Genomic DNA, 23,320 nt, shown 5'->3' on the forward strand with positions numbered 1-23,320 from the left:
CATTTGAGGATTAGGAGCATCTTTCTCCCTCTGAGGCCAGACCAGGCAGTCCTCTGTTATATGTGTCTTGGGGTATCAGATCAGCTGGAATATGCTGCCTGGTTGGTGGCTCAATCTCTTGGAGCTCCCTGGGATCCCAGTTAGTTGAGACTGCTGGTTTTCCTATGGAGTCACCTTCCTTTTCTGCTTCTTCTATTCTCCTAATTCAACCATAGGGGCTCTTGATTTCAGTCCAATGGTTAGGTATAAGTATCTGCATCTGTCTCAGTCAGCTGCTGGTTGTACTTCTCAGAGCACAGCCATGCTAGGCTCCTGTTTGTAAGCACATCATAGCATCAGTAATAGTGTCAGGCCTTGGTGATTCCCCATGAGATTGATTTCAAGTTGGGATGGTCACTGGACCACCTTTCCCTCAGTCTCTTCTCCATTTTTGTCCCTGAAGTTCTTTTAGACAGGAACAATTCTGGGTCAGAAATTTCGACTGTGGGTTTATGGCAACCCCATTCCTCCTCTTGAGGCCCAGTTTATCTACTAGAGGTGGATTACAAGTTTCCTCTTCACACTGTAGGGCATTTTATCTAAGGTCCCCCCCGTTGAGTTCTGAGAGTCTCTTACCTCCCTGGTCTCTGTTATTTTCTAGAGGGTCTCCCCACTTCTCAGCTTCTGAGACTGCATATTTCCATTCATTCTGCTGGCCCCTTGGGCTTCTCTCCTGTCTTTCCCCCACCCATACTTGATCCTGCTCCCCTTTTCCCTCCCCCCTCCCCTCTCCCACCCAAGTCACTCCCTCCCTCTGCCTTCCATGATTTTTTTCTTTCTGCTGCTAAGTGGGGTTGAAGCATTATCACTTGGGCTTTCTGCTCATTAAACTTTTTAAATTCTGTGGGTTGTATCCTAGGCATTCTGTACTTTTTGGCTAATATCCACTTATTAGTGAGCACTTACCATGTGTGGCCTTTGGGATCTGGGTTACATCACTTAGGATGATAATTACTAGTCCCATCCATTTGCCTGCAGAACTGGAGATGTCCTCATTCTTAATCATTGAGTAATAGTCCATGTGTAAGTGAACCACGTTTTCTGTATCCATTCTTCATTTGAGTGATGTTTGGGTTGTTTCCAACTTCTGTCTATTACAAATAAAGCCACTATGAACAGACTGGAGCATGTATTCTTGCGGTATGGTGGGGTGTCTTTTGGATATATGCCCAAGAGTGGTATAGCTGGGTCTTCAGGTAGGTCTATTTCCAATTTTTAAGAGTTATTTTTGATAGCTTCCTTTTTAGGCCTTTTCTTTTGGAGGCAAATGGTGGTTGGGATGAGGTAGGGGTTGCTACAGAAGTCTTCTATGTTCCTCTTTCTCTAAATGGCAATACAACCCTTGGACATCAACATGGCCCTCTGCCAAAGCACATCCAAGGACTAGCATAGCCTCTAGGAGGAGTATGGACCATGGAGGTCTTTCAAAGAGGTTGAATGCAGTAACTGAACTGTTTCTCATCTAGAACATCCCGTTGTTGCCCAGAGCCAAAGTGGTTGTGTGACCAGGAAGCTTGTTGGTTGTGAGGGGCAACTCTGCATAAGTTTCAGATTGCTGCATACCATCCTGCCAATCCTACCAGGTAACAACCTGTTCCTCCATTGGCTGCAGCCTTCTCTCATACCTGCCACAATGTCTAGTTCTGCCTCTTCCTCTGCTCCATTCCTCTCAATCTTTCCCACCTCTCCAGCATATATTCGTTCACCATATATTTTTTCCCAAACAGCTTTACATGCAAATGTTCATTGCAATGATTCAAGGCCTCTGGCTTCTGTCACACCATAAATACTGGACCATCATTGAGACTGCCTTTGCTGTTGCCCAGAATTGTGGAGATTTTTGTGCCTTTAGTTCTGCAGGATGGGCTCCTTCACGTACTGCATCAGATCATACATGGAGCAGATGTTGGGTGGACCAACTCTGGGCCTGGATGGTAGCTGAGGTGGTCAGTCGTGCTGACCACTGCTAACAGGCTAAGCAGAATACGACATTTTTAAAAGGAGGAAAGAAGTGTAGCTCAGTGGAAGAGTGCCTGAGTACAGAACAAATACTGGGCCAGATTTTTATTTTGTGTGTATGGATGTTTGCTTGCACGTATGTCTGTGTACCATGTGTATGACTGATACTAATGGAGGCCAGGAGGGAGAGGTGGAGCCCCTGTAACTGCAGTAATGGATGGCTGTGAGCTGCTATGTGGGTGCTGGGGACTGAATCCACATTCTCTGTAAGAGCTGCAAGTGCTCTTAACTACTGAGCCCTGGAAAATGTGTTGATATTGATAGGAAGACCTGTTTTCTACATTTCATTATGAATACTAGAATATAACGTAAAGTATCAATTCAGCATGCCATACGTAGGTGCTTCCTATCTGTGTTTTGTTTGTTTGGTGGGTTTTTTTTTGGTTGTTTTCCTTATTCATTATTATTATTTCTTTTCAGCCAAAACATCTCTCTGCCTGTCAAACGCCATTTCTACCTCTTCTCCCACCTCTGTTTGTGGTGGAGGGGATCCATACAAACCCTTCCTGTTTCTATGACCTTCCAATTCTAATATTCCTCTTGTGATCAAAACAAAGTGTAACTAATTTGGATCAACAGCCATGAATTCAACTCAAATCTTATTTTCATTTGATGGATACTTTGACCATCAACTGAGGACAAGCTCAGAGGGCAGCTGAGTTGGAATCAGAGAAACAGAATGTTTCACTCACCAAATAATGCACTGCTCATCGTGGGAAAAAACAACTCATCTTCCACTACTCTCACTATCATGGCTTGACTACATTTCTCAAGGTATAACCATGCTACCATATCTTAGAATCTTTCTGCCCATCACCTCCATTTCTGATCATTGATTTGATAGTGCTTTGTGGATCTTTTATGTTCCCTTCAGGCTGAATCAATTCTTTCACTAGTTCCTTGGCAGAATGTCTTTTCCACGTTTTTATAAAGAGCATTGGCTCTGAAAGAGGAATTTATTATACTTGCTAATTTAGCCCGAAGAGAAACCAGGAAAAATAGCAAACTAGAATAAAATAATTTTCAATTTTCAGGGATATTAACAGATGAAATTTGGTAACCAAAATGTCCTGAAATAAAATAACCACACTGCTCTTCAATCCTTGCCATTAATGTGGTTTGTCACAATACCAAATTAAATCCAATAAAATAGTATTTTAGGCAAATAATTTCTTTAAAGTTAAGTAAAAGGAAAAACCCTATTCAAGGCAATACTGGAGTGCTTCTTATTTGTGTGGTACAGTAGTGAGACCTGGAAATGAGCAAAATATCTTAGGCTATGGTCGTTTTTTGATTTCATAGTTGTTACACAGACAGCAATCCTGTGTCTGTGAGACAACAGCACATGTTCTCACACTCTTGTGTTTTACCAACATGCAAATTCTGATGAGTTCAACTCCATTAATAAACTCTATGTGTCAATGCAACAGAAATGTGGTTATTACATGTCTAGAGCACAGATAGCAGTGGAAAACACTCTTTCCTCCTGAAGAACTTCTTCCCCTGAGTATTCTAGTGAGAGGCAAGAATAAGTAACTAAGTAAAATACGGTGTGCTAAGTATTATAGAGAAGGTAAACTGCAGGAGCGGCATGGGAGTTTTAGCTTGGTTTTGTTACAGTTTCAAACAAGACTGTTAGGAAAGGTCACATAACAAAGAGCTGACTCATTGGTCCTTGTGAGGTCCTGCATTTCTTCCAGGAATGGAAGGCAAGTGATGCTTCCTCCAGGCCCCCCAAAATGCTCCAAACAAGGCCTCTGTTGGAAGTGTGCCAGCCTTTTCAGAGATGAAGAACCAGAAGGCCAATATGACTGGAACTGACTAGGGAGTGAGTAAACAGAAAATTTAAATTCTAGAGGTATAGAGACTTTGAGCTGTTCAGTAACAGTGCTACTGAGGATTTGTCAAGTAGAGGAACAACGTTATCTAATTACAGCCTAGGCAGATCATAACTGAAGTTCAACATGGCCACAGGGAAGAACACAGATCTGGTAGCTAGCCTATTGGAGATAATTATGGTACATGGTGTGGTGGAAATATCTGATTCCTGCATGGTTTTGGTGGCAGAGTCATTAGGATTTACTTAAGGATTAAAAATGTAATAGGAACGAAAAAGTAAGGACAAGGAGCTACCAGCTCTTGAAAATAGTTAAGTTTTTTCTTTTCTTTCTTTCTTTCTTTTTTTTTTTTTAAATCACCTCTACGCAAGTTTGGACTTGTGAATATCTAGATTTCTCGTTTTTATCACATATTATTTAATAAAAATCCCCAAGATCATAGCCTTAGGGGAAAAATACACTTAAAATACCTCCCAAGATTCTTACACAGCCAATTTGACCTGGAACAACAGAATCCACCAGTCAGGGCTCTCCTGTGTTAATTATCGGGAAGCTATACTTGTAGTGCATAAACTCCATGTACAGCACTGTGCAAAGGACGTGGGATGTTTGGAGAGAGCTGTGAATCCCACACTGTTTCAGAGGCCTAACACTTTGGATTAGCCAAGCAAGGGTTTTTCTTTTGGAGGAGATTGAGTTTGATGAAGTTTTTCTCAAAAGTTTAATAAGAAGGAACAAGCTAATGGAAGCGACGACGAGTTATCTTTGAACGTAACAAATAACTCGCTCAGACAAGACTTTATCTTATACAGCATTTTTCTAGGAAACTCGAGAAATTGCTACGACTCCTCCACAGTCGCGCCTTTAGCAGAGAGGGAGCGGAGGTTTCTGTCAGCTCCAAAAATCGGGATTCCGGAAGGACAAGATTCTATGAAGGACCAAACCGGATGAAGGTCGTGTGCTCTCTTCCGCCCGCTCTGTGGTGGGGCGGAGCCGTGCCGACCTTCTGCGCAGGCGCGGCTGGTCGAGCACGCGCGGCGCGATGACCGGGAGGCATGTTTCAAGAGTCCGGTCTTTATATAGGCGAATCTTGCAGCTACATCGGGCTCTACCCCCAGACCTCAAAGCCCTGGGTGACCAGTACGTGAAGGACGAATTTAGGAGACATAAGACCGTTGGTCCTGGCGAGGCCCAGCGTTTCTTAAAGGAATGGGAGGCAAGTGATGCCCCCTCCCCGCCCCCTTGTCCCTGACCTTCAGTGGTTTTCGGCTTAGAGACCACCATCCTAGCTGCTCCGGGTTGGGCATGCACGACCGAACAGGGCGTCCGAATCAGACAGCCTAAAGCTGGTTAAACAGCACTTCAAGCTCCGTCGTCAGTCCCCCTGCTTCCCCCACAGACTCTGCTCGAGCAGTTTCCCTGACGTTCAGATCAACTTTCTGAGAGTCCAGAGGTGCCAGGTGTTGGAGAGATGAGGGTCGAGTGTCTGAAGTTACCCCACCACTGACTGTTAAGTGCTCCGAAAGTTCGCCGGCTTTTGTCCTTTGCGTTGCCTTTGTAGGTGACAGCCGTGTAATTAACATGATGTCATTACTTAGCTGCGAGACGTAGAGGCTTGTTTCGATCATTTGTTAATTTTTAATTGTAGGGCCTTAGTGAGCTTTCCGCTTGACAGATAAATTACATAACACAGAAAAGACTGAAGGATTACACTTCGTAAAGGGGAATGCTGGCGGGAGTTAAGTCAGGTGAAAGTTGTTTTCCTCAGGTCCTTAAGTCCTTGGGAACGTTTAAACATGCGCTGCGCTATGGGTAATTCTTAAGCAGATGCGTGCATTTGGGTTTAGTTGTTTGACTTTTCGCTTTTCTCATTATTTATTTTAACTACCTATTTATTTATTTATGTGTATATGAGGCGGGGGGTGGGGTACTGGAGGTCAGGGACTAAGCCAAGGGAATCTGTACTCTCCTGCCACCACGTGGGTCCTGGGGATCAAAACTCAGGTTGTGCGGCTTGGCAGCAGGCACTTGTCTCACTGAGCCGTCTCTACGGGCAGAATACTTTTTTGCCCTTAAGAATGAAGGAAAAAAGAGTATTGCATGATGCTGAGAGAGTCTTGTAGGATTTCCTCCCTCTTTGTAAATATCAGGAGGTGAAAGGAATTGATTATTACTAGAGTGCTTCTAGATATAAAGAAACTGCTCTGAGAAAGTAGAAAGATTTTTCGTACTGATAGTGGCTGAAGTGATTTTTACCTTTAAAACAACATACAGAGTAGGCTAGGGTAAAAATAGTTTCATTGAATTCTATACTTCTTGATTGTAGAGGTATTGAAAATTTTTTTCTTTTTTTTAAAATTGGATTTTTTTATTTATTTACATTTCAAATGTTATTGCCTCTCCCAGTTTCCTATTCATAAACTCCCTATCCTGTGCCCCCTCCCTCTTCTTCTACGAGGGTGTTCCCCTACCCATCCACCCACCTCTTCCCACCTTCCCATCCTGACATTCCCTTACACTGGAGGGTCCAGCCTTGGCAGGACCAAGGGTTTCTCCTTCCATTGGTGCCCAACGAGGCCATTCTCTGCTACATATGCAGCTGGACCCATGGGTCTGTCCATGTGTACTCTTTGGGTAGTGGTTTAGTCCCTGAGAGCTCTGGTTCGTTGGTATTGTTGCTCTTATGGGGTTGCAGTCCCATTCAGGTCCATCAATCCTTTCTCTAATTCCTCCAATGGGGCCTCATTCTCAGTTCAATGATTGGCTGCAAGCATTGGCCTTTGTATTTGTCATGCTCTGGCAGAGCCTCTTAGGAGACAGCTATATCAGGCTCCTGTCAGAATGCACTTCTTGGCATGAGCAATATTGTCTGGGTTTGGTGGCTGTATGTATATGGGCTGGATCCCCAGGTTGGGCAGGCTCTATTGTGAAAGGGTGTCATTTCCCTAATTTCTTTCTCAGGCTGTTTATCCTTTGAGTAGAGGAAGGCTACCAAGTTGTTTGAGTTAATTTTGTACCCAGCCATTTTGCCAAAGTTGTTTATCAGGCTTAGTAGTTCTTTGGTGGAACTTTTGGGGTCACTTAAGTATACAATCATATCATCTGCAAATAGTGATATTTTGACTTCTTCCTTTCCAATTTGTATACCTTTGATTTCCTTTTGTAGTCTGATTGCTCTGGCCACGACTTTGAGTACTATATTGAATAGGTAGGGAGAGAGTAGGCAGCCTTGTCTAGTCCCTGATTTTAGTGGGATTGCTTCAAGTTTCTCTTCATTTAGTTTGATGTTGGCTACTGGTTTGCTGTATATTGTTTTTACTATGTTTAAGTATGGGCCTTGAATTCCTGATCTTTCCAAGACTTTTTAAATGAAGGGGTGTTGAATTTTGTCAAATGCTTTCTCAGCATCTAATGAGATGATCATGTGTTTTTTTTTCCCTGAGTTTGTTTATATAGTGGGTTATATCGATGGCTTTCCATATATTGAACCATCCCTGCATCCTTGCGATGAAACCTACTTGATCATGATGGATGATCGTTTTGATGTGTTCTTGGATTCGGTTTGTGAGAGTTTTATTGAGTATTTTTGCGTCAATATTCATAAGGGAAATTAGTCTGAAGTTCTCTTTCTTTGTTTTGGTCTTTGTGTGGTTTAAGTATAAAGGTAATTGTAGCTTCATAGAAGGAATTGGGTAGTGCTCCATCTGTTTATATTTTGTGGAATAGTTTGAACAGTATTGGTATTAGGTCTTCAATAAAGGTCTGATAGAATTCTGCACTAAACCCATCTGGTCCTGGGTTTCTTTTTTGTTTGGGAGACTTTTAATGGCTGCTTCTAGTTCTTTAGAAGTTATAGCACTGTTTAGATGGTTTATCTGATCATGATTTAGCTTTTGTACCTAGTACCTCTTTAGAAAATTGTCTATTTCATCCAGATTTTCCAGTTTTGTTGAGTATAGGCTTTTGTAGTAGGATCTGACATTTTCTTGAATTTCCTCAAATTCTGTTGTTATGTCTCCCTTTTCATTTCTGATTTTGTTAATTTGGATACACTCTCTGTGCCCTCTGATCAGTTTGGCTAAGGGTTTATCTATCTTGTTGATTTTTCTCAAAGAACCAGCTCCTGGTTTTGTTGACTCTTTGTATAATTCTTTTTGTTTCTATTTGGTTGATTTCAACCCTGAGTTTGATTATTTCCTGCCATGAACTCCTCTTTGATGCATTTGCTTCTTTTTGTTCTAGTGATTTTAGGTGTGCTGTCAAGCTGCAAATGTATGTTCTCTCCAATTTCTTTTTGCAGGCACTCAGAGCTATGAGTTTTCATCTTAGCACAGCTTTCATTGTTTCCCATAAGTTTGGGTATGTTGTGCTTTCATTTTCATTAAATTCTAAAAATTTTATTTTTTTTTTAAAGAAAAAAGTTCTTTATTTCTTCCTTGACCAAGTTATCATTGAGCAGAGCATTGTTCAGCTTCCATGTGTATGTGGGCTTTCTGTCGTTTTTGTTTTTGTTGAGGACCAGTCTTAATCTGTGGTGATCTGCTGGAATGCATTGGCTTATTTCAATCTTCTTGTATCTGCTGAGGCCTGTTTTGTTGCTGATTATGTGGTCAATTTTGGAGAACTTACTCTGAGATGCTGAGAAGAAGGTATATTCTTTTGTTTTAGGATGAAATGTTCTATAAACACCTGTTAAATCCACTTGGTTCATAACTTCTGTTAGTTTCTCTTGTGTCTCTTTTTAGTTTCTGTTTCTATGATCTGTCCATTGATGAGAGTGGGGTGTTGAAGTCTCCCACTATTATTGTGTGAGGTGCAATGTGTACTTTGACCTTTAATAAGGTTTCTTCTATAGGTGTAGGTGCCCTTGCATTTGGAGCATAGATATTCAGGATTGAGAGTTCATCTTGGTGGATTTTTCCTTTGATGAATATGAAGTGTTCTTTCTTATCTTCTTTGATAACTTTTGGTTGAAAGTTAATTTTATTGGATGTTAGAATGGCTACTCCAGCTTGTTTCTTGGGACCATTTGCTTGGAAAATTGCTTTCCAGTCTTTTATGCTGAGCTATTATCTGTCTTAGTCACTGAGCTGTGTTTCCTGTATGCTGCAAAATTCTGGGTCCTTTTTACGTATCCAGTCTGTTAGTCTATGCCTTTTTATTGGGTAATTGAGTCTATTGAGGTTAAGAGATATTAAGGAATTGTGATTGTTGTTTCCTGTTAATTTTGTTGTTAGCTGTGGAATTATGTTTGTATGGCTCTCTTGCTCTTTCTAGGGTGTAGTTTTCCCCCATTATGTTGGAGTTTTCCATCTATTATTTTTTGTAAGACTGGATTTTTGGACAAATATTGTGTAAATTTGGTTTGTCATGGAATATCTTGGTTTCTCCATCTATGTTAATTGAGAGTTTTGCTGGATACAGTAACCTGGACTGGCATTTGTGTTATCTTAGGGTCTGTATGACATTTGTCCAGGATCTTCTGGCTTTCTTAGTCTCTGGTGAGAAGTCTGGTGTGATTCTGATAGGTCTGCCTTTATATGTTACTTGACCTTTTTCTTGTACTGCTTTTAATATTCTTTCTTTGTTTTGTGTGTTTGGTGTTTTGACTATTATGTGACAGGAGGAATTACTTTTCTGGTCCAATCTATTTGGAGTTCTGTAGGCTTCTTGTATGTTAATGGGCATCTCTTTCTTTAGGTTAGGGAAGTTTTCTTCTATAATTTAGTTGAAGATATTTACTGGCCCTTTAAGTTGGGAATCTTTGCTCTCTTCTATAGCTATTATCCTTAGATTTGATCTTCTCATTCTGTCCTGGATTTCCTGGATGTTTTGGGCTTGGAGATCTTTGTGTTTTGTATTTTCTTTGGTTGTGTCAATGTTTTCTATGGCATCTTCTGCCCCTGAGATTCTCTCTTCTATCTCTTGTATTCTGTTGGTGATGCTTGCATCTGTGACTCCTGATCTCTTTCCTAGGTTTTCTATCTCCAGGGTTGTCTCCCTTTGTGATTTCTTTATTGTTTCTTTTTTCAGTTTTAGATCCTAGATGGTTTTGTTCAATTCCTTCACCTGTTTGGTTGTGTTTTCCTGTAATTCTTTAAGGGAATTTTGTGTTTCTTCTTTAAGGGCTTCTACCTGTTTGCCTGTGTTGTCCTGTATTTCTTTAAGGGAGTCATTTATGTCCTTCTTAAAGTCCTCTAACATCATCATGAGTTGTGATTTTAAATCAAAATCTTGCTGATGCCATGTGGCCTTGGTTTTTGCCCTTGCCTCTTGCTGTCTGCTTATCTCTGGTGTTAGCTGGTCTTGCTGTCTCTTACAGTGGTCTGACCCTCTTATAAGCCTGTGTGTCAGCACTTCTGGAGCCTGGCTTTCTTGCATCAGGATCTGGGTATAGAGAACTGTGACTCAGGGTTAGCTCTGGGCGCAGGCAGAAAATGGAAGGATCCTGTCCCAGACTGCTTCTAGGTTCCTGTGTCCAGAGGACTCTAGGTGGTTTCCTCTTGGGCCAAGAATGTGAGCAGAAGTGTGGGCTCACCTGTGCTCTCAGGATTGTCTGCACTGTCAGCTCCAGGTGCAGGCCAAATTATTGAAGTTTTAAGAGAGGACTATATAATAATGCAATGTAGAACTTTCTTAAAAGTCTTGGTTTCTTATATGTAATTTGGTTGTTAGGAGCTAGGGAGATTTAATCTATTTGAATGAAAAACACTTTCTTTAAATATGTAGTTGGTATTGGAATCATAAAAACTAGATTTAAATTCAGATTGCATCCTTTATTAAATGTCATAACAGTTAATTTTTCCAGTCTTACAGTCTGTAAATAGTGGTATTTATGATAGGCATCTCATTTTTTTTTTTTTTTTTGAGACTGTTTTCTCTGTGTGTCCTTTGCTGTCCCAGAACTCACTCTGTAGACCAGGCTGGCCTTGAAATCAGAGATCTGCAAAGGCTAATGCTAGTGTATTTAAAAAGTACTTTTTTATATTGTTAATTACATCAAAGCTTTAATAAGGTGTTTGTAAAGTCATGTCTATTAAGTAAATTTGAAGCCAGATGGGAAGACTATCTGTGCTGAGAAGAAAACCGTCTACTTTGAGAAGTCCTAAAGTCTAAGAACTTAGAAAGTGTAAGGAAAATGTAGAAAAGGTTAGAACTTAGGATAAGTTCATAAAAAGCTGAAGGAAAGGGTACAAGAGAACTGGGTAAATGTGTTGATGATCGCAGGAGGCTTGGTGACAGCAATGCCATTGTTTGGTTTTTTTAATACTTTAAAATAATTAGACTTGCAGTAGAGTTGCAAAGACAATATGGAGTTTGCATACACCCAGTACTCTGCTTTCCCTTGTGTTAACATATACCGGGACATTTATCTAAATGTAGAAAGTTAACATTGCTGGGGAACTCTTAACTATGGGATTTAATTCACACTGTACTACTACTTTCAAAACTATTCCTACTCTGTTTCAGGATCAGATCTGGATTCCACTCTTCATTTGGCATTATTTTCACCCTCTTTACTGTCCTGTAGCTCCTTGACAGTTGTTCAGTCTTCCCTTGACATTTTTATGAAAAGTACTCTTCTGTTACTTAGAGCGATTTGTTGATTTGGGTTTATTTGATCTTTTGTCATAATTAGATTGATGTACATTCTTCAAATAATCTTATGAGGGGAAGTGTCGTCAACACATTGTACAAAGGGTACATGTTATAAATGTGATGATAGTTTGGTTAAGGTGATATCTGCTGGGAGTCTTTAGTGTTAAGTCAAAGCCGTAGTTTAGTTAAGCTTATCAACCAGAAGTTCACATGCTGACAGTTTGATTCCCACTGAGCGAGTAAGTGGAAACTTTAAGAGGTGGGCCCCAGTGTGAGGCCATCGGGTCATTGAGGGCATCACTGATGGTGGAGACTGATGTAGTCTCAGGAATCTTGGAAATTCCTGTTGGAGCTGGTTGTTGTAATAAAAATAAACACAAAGAAAATCCACAGCCTGAGCTCAGTGCAGTGACACATACTTGTAATCCTATGTATCCAAGGGCCAAATGCAAAGGACTTGAAAGTTTAAGGGTAGCCTATGTACTTTATCAAGACCTCATCTCAAAATAAAACACAAGTGGCTGACTGGTCAATGGTTAGGCAGTTTAGTGAAGGAGTACTTGTCTTGTATGTGTGAACACACACACACACACACACACACACACACACACACACACACACCCCTCATCCCCAACCTCTCTTACTTCCTGCTGGGTCATGTGAATATAATCGTTCCTTCTTACACACACTCCCGCCATGATGCAGTCAAAAGACTTCCACCAGTGCCAGTAGTTGCTAGCGTCATGGTCTTGGGTTTCCAAACTGCTAGCTAAGTAAATGCTTCTATCTACTAACCTGGGTCAATATTTTTTCCTTTGAAATTACTACATATTTTGGACCAGGAACTCTGAGGCTACCACTTTTTCTCCTTAAACTTCCTTGATTCAGCACTCATGGCTATGTGGTGTGATTGTGTCCCAGTGCTCACGCTGTTTCCAATATTCCACCTGAATGTATTAGTTGAGATGTTTTTGTAGGGAAGAAATGGCTCATCTTCTCTACTGGTCTAGTAGTTTAATACAGTTCTTGGAGTGAAGAAAAAGTATTCTATGGAATTAGGTCCTTGTAGTTGATGAATCAGTAGAAATTTAAACCTCATATTTTAACTAACAAGAGTTCATGTAACCCTTGTAACTCATCTGAGGCATTATTTTTTATTTGTGATTTTTAAGTGGATCATCAGATAAAAAGAAATGACTAAAGTAGCCTGTCATGCATGTTTAAAGTTTCTCTAACTTAGTATAATTGGAGCTGGATGGCATTGTGCTATTTTTAATAATTTTGTGCCTCATCTAACTTGAAGACCTCAGCTGGTTGCTTTTGAGCACCACTTGTAGTTTGTCTTATTTAGGTTTTGGGAGACAAGGAGTGAATTACTGATCCATACTACATGGATTATACATGTGTGGGATGGCTCTACCAAGTGTCAGCAGGCTGCTCGGCTCTTGGTTTATTTTGTATGTTACTCATGGCAGCTGCTGTGTGTGGTGGTTCATTGAATGGTGATGGTTTATATGATAGTGATGGCATGTAAGTTAGATCATTTAAGATGCTTTAGGGCCAGGAGGTGGCGGCACACGCCTTTAAATCCAGCCCTGGGGGGAGGCAGAGGCTGTTGAATCTCTTGAGTTCAAGACTAGCATTGTCTATAGAGTGAGTTCCAAGATAGCCACAGCTACACAAAGAAAACCTGTCTCAAAAAATAAAAGGAGGAGGAGGAGGAGGAGGAGGAGGAGGAGGAGGAGGAGGAGGAGGAGAAAAGGAAGGAAGGAAGAAAGAGAAAAAGAAAGAAAAGAAAAGCTATTTTAGGCAATCTTGATCTTTAACTATCAGATAAAAGGAATAAAGAGAAGGTATGCACCAGGGCATCCTTGAGTTATAGAATGTGTAGTAATGCTTTAAATATCTAAGGCTGGATGTCTTTTTGAAGAAAAAGGTTTGCTGTGCTTTGGAATTGACCTCTTTAGGGTGATAGGGAATGACAGACACACAGACAAAATGGAGATTGGGTGGAATGTGTGTTCCCATGGAGATGCACCGGCAGCCTGGGAACTCGGTATATTTACTATATACAGCACCTACCTGAAGGCCAGTCATAATCTCTGTAGGAGAGCAGCCTCAGGCTGAGTCATCAGGAGAGGGAAGCACTTGCTACACACACTGCCAACATCTGTATTCTAACCGAGGGGAAGGTCTTGCTATTTGTTCCCCGGGTTCTGAGGCATCGGGAGTCCTTGATGTGGCCAAGCTCATATCAAAAGCTCACATCCACCTGCAACTTAAGCTACTCTCCATGGGAAATGGGAGAAAGAGAAGTGTGCACTATGAAGAGAAGCTGCAAGTTCATTTAGGTTGTAGTTCTAAAGGCTCCAGGGCATGATACTGGCATTGCCATGGCCCTGGAAGGTGTATGAGACCCAGTAGTAGAAATTCTCTGGTGGAGGGTGGGGATCATATCTTGAGAGCATAACTAATAAAAGGGGGGCTAGAGAGATGGCTCAGTGGTTAAGAGCACTGACTGCTCTTCCAGAGGTCCTGAGTTCAATTCCCAGCAACCACATGGTGGCTCACAGCCATCTGTAATGGGATGCTCTCTTCTGAAGTATCTGAAGAGAACTACAGTGTACTAACATATAAATAAAATAAATAAATCTTTAAAAAAAAACTAATAAAAGGGATAGTTAGAATAGAAAAGTGAAACTCCCTCTTATTTTTAACATCCAATATAAAACTCAAATATATTGTTCAAGTGAAGCAACCATAAATGACATCGTAAAAATCATTAAGTAAAATAAGTTAAATTAACATTCATATATAATCCTTTATATTAAAATTCAGCATAAAAATTTGAGATGTACTTGTTGTATATGCACACATACTTTTGTTTTAAAATCCTGGCTAGGATATTAATATTCTGCTAATGATAATCATTTTATATCAAGTCTGAAAAGTTATATTTGAATTGCTGAGACAAATGGATTGCAACTCCATGCTCTTAATAACTACTATAAAAGGAATAAAGTAATTCTGATTACTGATTAAATTATGTAATACTGATTAAATTATGACTTTTAAGGCACTTTTACTCTGGAACAATTGTTTTGGTCTGGGACCCTCATGGGGCCTAGATGAGGTGGGAAATAGGTGAGCAAATAGGCGGTGGAGAGGTGGAAGAGGGAGAGAAAGCATGGCAGTTTGTGTGCTGTAAAGAGAGACGGAACTGGAGGTGTGAAGGCAGTTGATGTCCTGGCTCCTTGGGAAGGGTCAATTACACGGTCCCTCAGTAGAGCCAGTAACAAACGCAAGTGCCAGTGAGCCTATGCCTCCTTCCATTGAGAAAGCCAGCCACTGTGTGAATGGCTATGACCCCCTGAGCTGCATCCTAGCCCCAGGGAGAAGAGCAGTACCTTCAGAGTGGAGACCACAGCCATCTCCACACATCCTGCCGTGTTTACTTCCCATCATCTACTAATTTGCTAATTCTCTCTAGTTGGTTGTGGTGGATGTTCAACCATGAGACTGCACGAGTATATGTTGAATTATAATTTTTCTGTGCTGTGTTCAACTTCGGCCAGAGATGTATTTCCTTTGGAATCTTTGGGTTAGACAAACATTTAAGCATCCTACATTATAAAAGATGATGTCATTGCTGATGTTAACAAGTGCAGGCACCACTACAATGAGCAAATATGTGATGGAGAGATGGGAAGTGGGAGAAAGAGAAGTGTGCGAAAGAGAAGTGTGCACTATGAGGAGAAGCTGGAACTGGAGACTCGGGGGTGATGAGGGATAGTCTGATATGAGTAGGCTGAGGCCTTATCTGGGTCTGTGGCCCTGCGGCACGGGTCTGTATCGATGTCTACGGCCCATGTTACCACTGGCTACCGCACTCAGGATAGCACAGCGCCTGGACAGCACAGTAGAGCTGACTCTGGTGCTGTGGGTGTGAGTGAACAGCCCAGATGCCATGAGGGCAGGAGAATTGGCCCTCATGGCGTGGGCACAGGAGAGCCAGTCCTGCCCCTTGCTAGCCACCACAGGCAGGCAGGAGTGGTGGCCCCACCCCTGGCCTGAGCAACGCAGAGATGGCCTGAGTTGGGGAACGTAGGTGCCTTTTGGGCAGACTAAGGCAGCTACTACCCAGGCATAGTTTCAGAACTTTGAGTTAGTCAACTCCAACATCTACCCCATCTGTGAGCTGCTGGAGCATGGGAAGGGGTCAGTCTTGCAGATCCAAAGCAGGACACAGGGCAACAGCAGGATATGAGAGAGGAGCACTGGTAAGGATCAATATTGAGAGTGTATCAGAAGCCAGAGGCCCGGAAACGGACCAGTAACTCATTGCAATGAAGGTTCCTAGGTAAAGACGTTTGGACAAATGGGGCTGCTTTGTAACATGCTTGACTCACTGCTGCTTCCATGGGTGAGGGTTTTTGGTTTTTTTTTTTTTTTTTTTTTGTCTTTTTATGTTTTACTTTTTTCTTTAGCTGGGATGTTGCAAGGGCTGAGGGAGGAACAGGGAGTTGAGTGGGATTGTGGTGTATGGCGTGAAATTAGAAAAGAATCAATTAAAAAAAGATTAAAAAAATTGTTTCATTTAATATGATGTAGTGGTCTGAATAGGAATGGCCCGCATAGATTCTCGTGTTTTAACACTTGGTCATAGAGAGTGACATTATTAGGTACGGCCTTGTTGGAGTAAGTGTAGTCTCTTAGGAGGAAATATGCCATTTTGGAGGCAGCTTTGTCTGCTGCCTGCAGCTCAAGACAGACCTCTCAGATGCTTCTTTAGCTCCTTGTCTGCTTGCACACTGCCCTGCTTCCCACCTTGTTCATAATGGACTGAATCTCTGAAACTGTAAGCCAACCCCAATTAAATGTTTTCCTGTATAAGTATTATCTTGGTCATGGTGTCTCTTCACAGCAATAAAACCCTAAGACATATTTAGCCTTACAAAATCCTTGTACATACTGTTAAAAACCAGTGTAGGAAAACTTGTGATAATAAACAGTATATGGGGCTGGAGAGAAGGCCTGGCGGTTAAGACCACTTGCTGCTCTTGTAGAAGACCCAGGCTTGGTTCCTAGCATCCAGATGGTGGCTCACAACCATCTATAACTCTTCTGGTCTCCATGGGTGCTGGACAGACATACATGCAAAATAAAAATTAATTTCCTTTTCAGTGACCATTAATTCATCTTTTCTGGGGACATTATTTGTGTTATTTTGTTTGTCCAGTGTCTTGTGAGGTTTGGTAATCTGTTTATATTTTTGAGTAAAGCAGTAAGAAGCTGCTGTAGGACTCTCCATGTACGCAGTCATGGTTGACCAGGGCATTACTTTGTGGATTACAGAGTTTTGGTGAACTTCATTTCTGCTGGCTTTCCTCCTCATATTCAGTTACAAGTGTGGTGTTTGAGTTCAGGTGGTTACGGTATAGTGACCTTTCCCTAGCTGCATTCTTCCCTGATGTCTCTGAGACATGACTCCCTCCTGCCTTCTGCCTTCCAGCCTGCTGAAATCTCTTGGCTGAGTTCGTAGTCACTATGGATTTTCCTTAAAACATTTTCTATCTTCTGGTTTCGTGTCATTTTGGAAAAGAGAGGAGAAATAAGATCCAGTCATTTCTCCAGCCTGCCATTTTCCCCTGGAGACCTTGATTCTTCATTTTAATGATGAAGAAGATAAAGCTTTATTTAAGAAGATAGTATGGCTTTTATTTAAGAAGATGGTATGGCTTATAGAAGTACAATAGTGATGAGCTGTGTTTTTACCTTAAGAAAGCCTACCTCAGATTTTGGAAATTAATATTTTCAAAACTTATTGAATTCTTGCAGTATAAAATGATGTTTTTTTTCTTAACTCTTTATTAGCCAAAATTTTTCTTTTATTTTATTTTGCTCTTTCTTGAGGGAAAGGTAACTTCAAAATTATTATTTTCTATACATTTGATATAATGTATCATGACCAATATTTAAATACTTTAATAATTTTTATCTGTGGATATTCTGAGTTGATTTTGCCTCACATTGGCAGTTTAAAAGATATATTTCAGTAATGAAGTGAGAGAAATTGCTAGCATAGAAATGTTAAACTGTCACATTAACTGTATATTTTTCTGTAAACTTTTAAATAATGTTTTTACACCTCTGTTGTCTCAGTAGAAAAGCAATATATTTTATGCTTTAAATTAGTGGCAAGCCAGAAAGTGTGTTTTTTTCTTGTAGAATAGTATCATGAGATGACTTAGCCTCTTTAATCAAATGGCTTAATCTATTTACTGTACACTCTTCAGAGACAGTCTTGTTTTTTTTATCTTTCATACTTTTTGTTAATTTTCAGGACATGTTTTATACCAATAGATTGATAATAAAATGTATTTTAAAATATAATTAAATTTAAATAAAATTTTGCAACTCTTGAATTTAAAAATAAAAATGGGCAAAAGGAAGTCTAACGGACTATTATATTTCCATACAAATATGTACATTGGATATAGTACCAATAAGACATTGGTCCAGGAATAGAAAAGAATTCTAACATAGCTATAAGCTGGTACGTTGGAAGGCAGCTATTAGGAAAAGGTTTTTGAAGAATGTATAACATGGAACTGCTCTTGGTATAATTAGATGTAAACAATGTCTATCTCTGTTGATAAGATGAAGGAGACTTTGAATTTTTTTCTTTGAACTTCAGATTTTCTAGATTGTCTCCAAAGAGCACACTTCTTTGGTTATCATAGGAAAGTGTTTCTTTTTTTTTTTTTATTTATTTTTTTTATTAACTTGAGTATTTCTTATATACATTTCTTTTTTTTTTTTTTTTTTTATCTGATATTTTTTTTTCTTTTTTTTTTTTTTTTATTAACTTGAGTATTTCTTATATACATTTCGAGTGTTATTCCCTTTCCCGGTTTCCGGGCAAACATCCCCCTCCCCCCTCCCCTTCCTTATGGGTGTTCCCCTCCCAACCCTCCCCCCCATTGCCGCCCTCCCCCCATAGTCTAGTTCACTGGGGGTTCAATCTTAGCAGGACCCAGGGCTTCCCCTTCCACTGGTGCTCTTACTAGGATATTCATTGCTATCTATGGGGTCAGAGTCCAGGGTCAGTCCATGTATAGTCTTTAGGTAGTGGCTTACTCCCTGGAAGCTCTGGTTGCTTGGCATTGTTGTACATATGGGGTCTCGAGCCCCTTCAAGCTCTTCCAGTTCTTTCTCTGATTCCTTCAATAGGGGACCTATTCTCAGTTCAGTGGTTTGCTGCTGGCATTCGCCTCTGTATTTGCTGTATTCTGGCTGTGTCTCTCAGGAGCGATCTACATCCGGCTCCTGTCGGTCTGCACTTCTTTGCTTCATCCATCTTGTCTAATTGGGTGGCTGTATATGTATGGGCCACATGTGGGGCAGGCTCTAAATGGGTGAGGAAAGTGTTTCTTGAGCCAGGTGTTGGCGGTGGTGCACGCCCTTAATCCCAGCACCCAGGAAGTGGGGGCAGGTGGATCTCTGAGTTCCAGGCCAGTCTGGTTTACAGAGCTAGTTCTAGGACAGTCAAGGCTATACAGAGAAACTGTCTCAAGGGGAAAAAGTGTTACTTTAAAATGCAGTCAAATATTCTCAATAATTTTGTAACCAGCCTGAGTCAGACTCATTCACTGAACCCAGTATCAACATTCAATGACATATTTCTTGCCTTCGTCCTCTTATTTTATATGCTAATCTTGGAATTTTCATTTTGTATACATACTGATGCCAGCTATATAGCTTTCTGATTTCTTACTGAGTTTTAGAAATGAAATGGAATTCTAAATATGTGTATCTTTAAATTAGACTGTTTTACAATTCACCTTATCATTAGAACAAGTATTTAGAATATAGAGGTAAAGTGTAAGTATTCCAGGATCTCCCAATAACTTAGTTTAGTAATAAGCACATTTAGTTGTTTTACTTTTTGAAAAGTTTTGTAGGGTATCAATGAAGTAGGAGGGGGGTATCCATTAATATTTGTTTTGTCTTGTGAAGGTGAGTGAACATGCTCCCTTTGTGGCTTGGAAACTGGTAGTAGGCTTAGGGAAGAGACTTGAGGTGAGCACATGTCATTCCTAAGATCTGATTAAGGCCCAGTAATGATCTTGTGTTCTAGATTGGACTTTACCAAGATACCCAAAGATGTTGGATTGCTGGTCTCAGACTCATGCTAATTAAGCTTACATAATAATGACATATAAACCAGAGGGACTCACGAAGAGTGTATCCTTTTCTAGAATCAGAATATTTGCCTTCACTTCCAGGGGATCCTTTCTCAGGGGCATCTCAAAACAAAGTATGATTTTAGACTTTGTAAAGATTAACAAGGAGTATACAATGAATGTTACAAAACAGCCCTTAGGATCTGGGGCTGTAGCTGTTACCTGTCATCAAATACATTAAAAAAAAAAAGACTATTTGCATTAAGTGCAGTGAGTAAAGACTGTTCAGCTATGTCAGAATATCTAAAAGCATCTTTGTTTCTCAGGATTTCGTTGACGTTAAACTTGTACAGGAGGGGCTGTGGACCTCTGTTAAGCTTCCTGGGGAACTGGATCAGTGTCTACACAGTTGCCTAATGGGCAAGAAATTCAAATAAGAGAAGTGGAGTGGGCTGGAGAGCGTTCTCGTCAGGCCTCACTGCACCCGCAGTGGCAAACGGTCCTGAGGCTTCCGTGTCCTCATTTCCCTAGGCAGATCTGGACCCATACTGATGTTTTCTTTCAATCCTGTATTTTAATGTCAGCTACTTTTGCTACACATTATTGCTATATCTGTTAATAGATTTAGCCAATTAGCTCACTCTGCTGGGTCTCAGCGGTATCAACTTATTCTCTTTGCGTGCAGATTTAATTAGCTCAATTCTCAAGGGAGGATCATGTTTGCCTTGTTTACAAGTTTGTGCTCTTCTTTACTCCTAAATCACTGTAATTGAGGCATGTCTAAAGGAAAAGGCATGCTTTGTTTTCTAAGTTCTAAAGCACTGAAGTATTTATGCTATATTTGCATTACTTTTAAAAAATATCAGAAGTTTCAGGACTTCAGGCCTTTGTATACAAAACTCAGAATGGTGGTAGATGGCATAGCAAACACATATTTATAAAAACAGCCACAGTGGCCACACGAGTGTCATGAATCCTTGCCTAGCTTCACACAGTATAGTTTGAACTGTGAACTCTGTAAAGTCTTGTTTAGTGAATCATCTAGAGCACAGCCTGCAGAGTTTGTCTGTGTCACTTAGACATTTGTCTTGGTCATGGGAGTCTTGCTTCGTTACAGGAGATGACCCCTTTAGGCTCCACATCTCCTATTGCTAGGAGTCTTAGCTAGGGTCGCCCTTATAGATTGCTAGGCGTTTGCTTTTGCCCTAGATTTCTAGCTTGTCCCAGAGATGTCTCCCCCCTTGCCCCATCCCATTTCTGTTGTCTCTCCTAGTACTCTCCCTCCATCCTCCCCACATCTGATTCCTCCTGTACCCAATCCCACCTCCACCCCTGTTCAGTTCCCCCATCCACCCATGATGTCTATTCTATTTCCCCTTCTCAGTGAGTCACATATCTTCCCCTGAGCCCTCCTTATTTCTTTGGATCTGTAGATTGTATCATGGTTATCTTTTATGGATATTATCCACTTATAAATGAGTATATACCATGCTTGTCTTTCTAGGTTTGAGTTACCTTATTTAAAAATAATCTTTTCTTGTTCTATTTTCCTGCAAAGTTCATGATATCTTTGTTTTTAATAGCTGCATAGTATTCCATTGTATAAATGAACCATATTTTCTGTATCCATTCTTCAGTTGAGGGACATATGGGTTGTTTCCAGTTTCTGGCTATTATGAATAAAGCTGCTATGAACATGGTTGAGCACGTGTCCTTGTAGTAGGATGGAGCATCTTTTGGGTACGTACCCAGGAATGCTGTAGCAGGATCTTGAGGTAGAACTATTCCCAGTTTTCTGAGAAACTGCCAAATTGATTTCCAAAGTGGCTGTACAAGTTTGCACTCCCACCAGCAATGGAAGAGTGCTGGTTTGCTTCACATCCTTACCAGCATGAGCTGAGGTTGAGTTTTTGATCTTAGCCATTCCGATGGGTATAAGATGGGCTCTCAGAGTTGTTGTGATTTGCATTTCCCTGATCATTAAGGATGTTGAACATTCTTTTAAGTGCTTCTCAGCCAGTAGAGAATCCTCTGTTGAGAATTCTCTGTTTAGATCTGTACCCTGGTTTTTAATTGAGTTATTTGGGTTGTTGATGTCCAATTTTGAACTCTTTACATATTTTGGATATCAGCCCTCTGTTGGATGCAGGGTTGGTGAAGATCTTTTCCTATTCTGTAGGCTGCAGTTTTGTCATTAGACAGTATCCTTTGCTTTTCAAACAGAAGCTTTTCCATTTTGTAAGGTACCATTTAATTAATTGTTGATCTTAGTGCCTGAGCTGTTGGTATTGAATTCAGGAAGTTGCCTCCTGTGTCAGTGCATTCAAGGCTATTCTCTACTTTCTCTTCTGTTAGGTTTAGTGTATCTAGTTTTATGTTGAAGTCTTTGGTCCACTTGAATTTGAGTTTTGTGTAGGATGATAGATTGACATTCTTCTACATGTAGACATCAAGTTAGACCAGCAACATTTTTTCCATTGTATAGTTTTGCCTTTTTTGTCAAAAATCAATTGTCCATATGTGTGGATTTCTTCAATTATATTTATTAACCTGTCTGTTTTTATGCCAATACCATGCATTTTTTGTTGTTATTTGTTTGCTTTGTTTGGTTTTGATTTCAGTTGCTATTGTTTTGCAGTCCAGCGTGAAGTCAGGGACGATGATACCTCCAGAAGTTCTTTATTGTACAGGACTTATTTAGCTGTCTTAGGGTTTTGTTTTGTTTTTTCCATATAAAATTGAGAATTATTCTTTCAAGGTGTATAAAGAATTGTGTTAGACTTTTGATGGGAGTTGCATTGAATGTGTGATTGCTTTTGGAAGATGGCCGTTTTTACAATATTAATCCTACTTGCAATCTATGAGCATGGGAAATCTTTCCATCTTCTGATATCTTCCTCAATTTCTTTCTTCAGTGACTCAAAGTTTTTGTCATACAGGTCTTTCACTTGCATGGTTAGAGTTATACCAAGATATTTTATATTATTCCAGGCTATTGATAAGGGTTGTTTCTCTAATTTCGTTCTCAACTATTTTATCCTTTTTATATAGGAAGGCTACTGATTTTTTTCTTTTTGAGTTAATTTTGTGTCTTGTCACTTCACTGATGGTGTTAGGCTTTTACTAGTGTGAACAGACACCACAACCAAGGCAACTCTTATAAGGACAACATTTAATTTGGTCTGGCTTACAGGTTCAGAGGCTTAGTCCATTATCATCAAGGCAGGAGGATGGCAGTGTCCTGGGAGGCATAGTGCAGGAGGAGCTGAGAGTTATATATCTTCCTCTGAAGGCTGCTAGGAGAAGACTGGCTTCCAGGCAGCTAGGATGAGGGTCTTAAAGCCCACATCCATAGTGACACATATCCTCCAACAAGGCCACAACTCTTTATAATACCACTCCTTGGGCCAAGCATATTTAAAACAGAACATTTCACTCCCTGGCCCCTCATAGGCTTATTCAAACATATGAGTCTATGGGGCTCTAAACATAAATATTGCAAAATACATTTATTCCAACTTCAAAAGTTTCCATACTCTATCACAGTCTCAACAATGTTGAAAGTCCAACGTTTAAAGTCTCTCCTGAGATTCATCCAGTCCCTTAACTGTAATGCCCAAAGCAAGATGGGGAACCAGT

At 40.4% G+C, this 23,320-nt stretch overlaps 1 protein-coding gene across 1 annotated transcript in view; it reads left to right on the top strand.

The window, feature by feature from the left end:
- Positions 1–4,922: 4,922 nt before the first annotated feature.
- The window catches only part of Sdhaf3 (succinate dehydrogenase complex assembly factor 3), a 60,206-nt gene continuing 41,808 nt past the window's right edge, over positions 4,923–23,320 (top strand). The window contains exon 1 of the mRNA NM_001412565.1: positions 4,923–5,112. Within this exon, the coding sequence (NP_001399494.1) occupies positions 4,939–5,112 (174 nt within the window). The 5' untranslated portion in view covers positions 4,923–4,938. The remainder of the gene's footprint in view (positions 5,113–23,320) is intronic.

Source organism: Rattus norvegicus, chromosome 4 (genome assembly GCF_036323735.1).
Source record: "Rattus norvegicus strain BN/NHsdMcwi chromosome 4, GRCr8, whole genome shotgun sequence".
Classification (NCBI taxonomy): domain Eukaryota; kingdom Metazoa; phylum Chordata; class Mammalia; order Rodentia; family Muridae; genus Rattus; species Rattus norvegicus.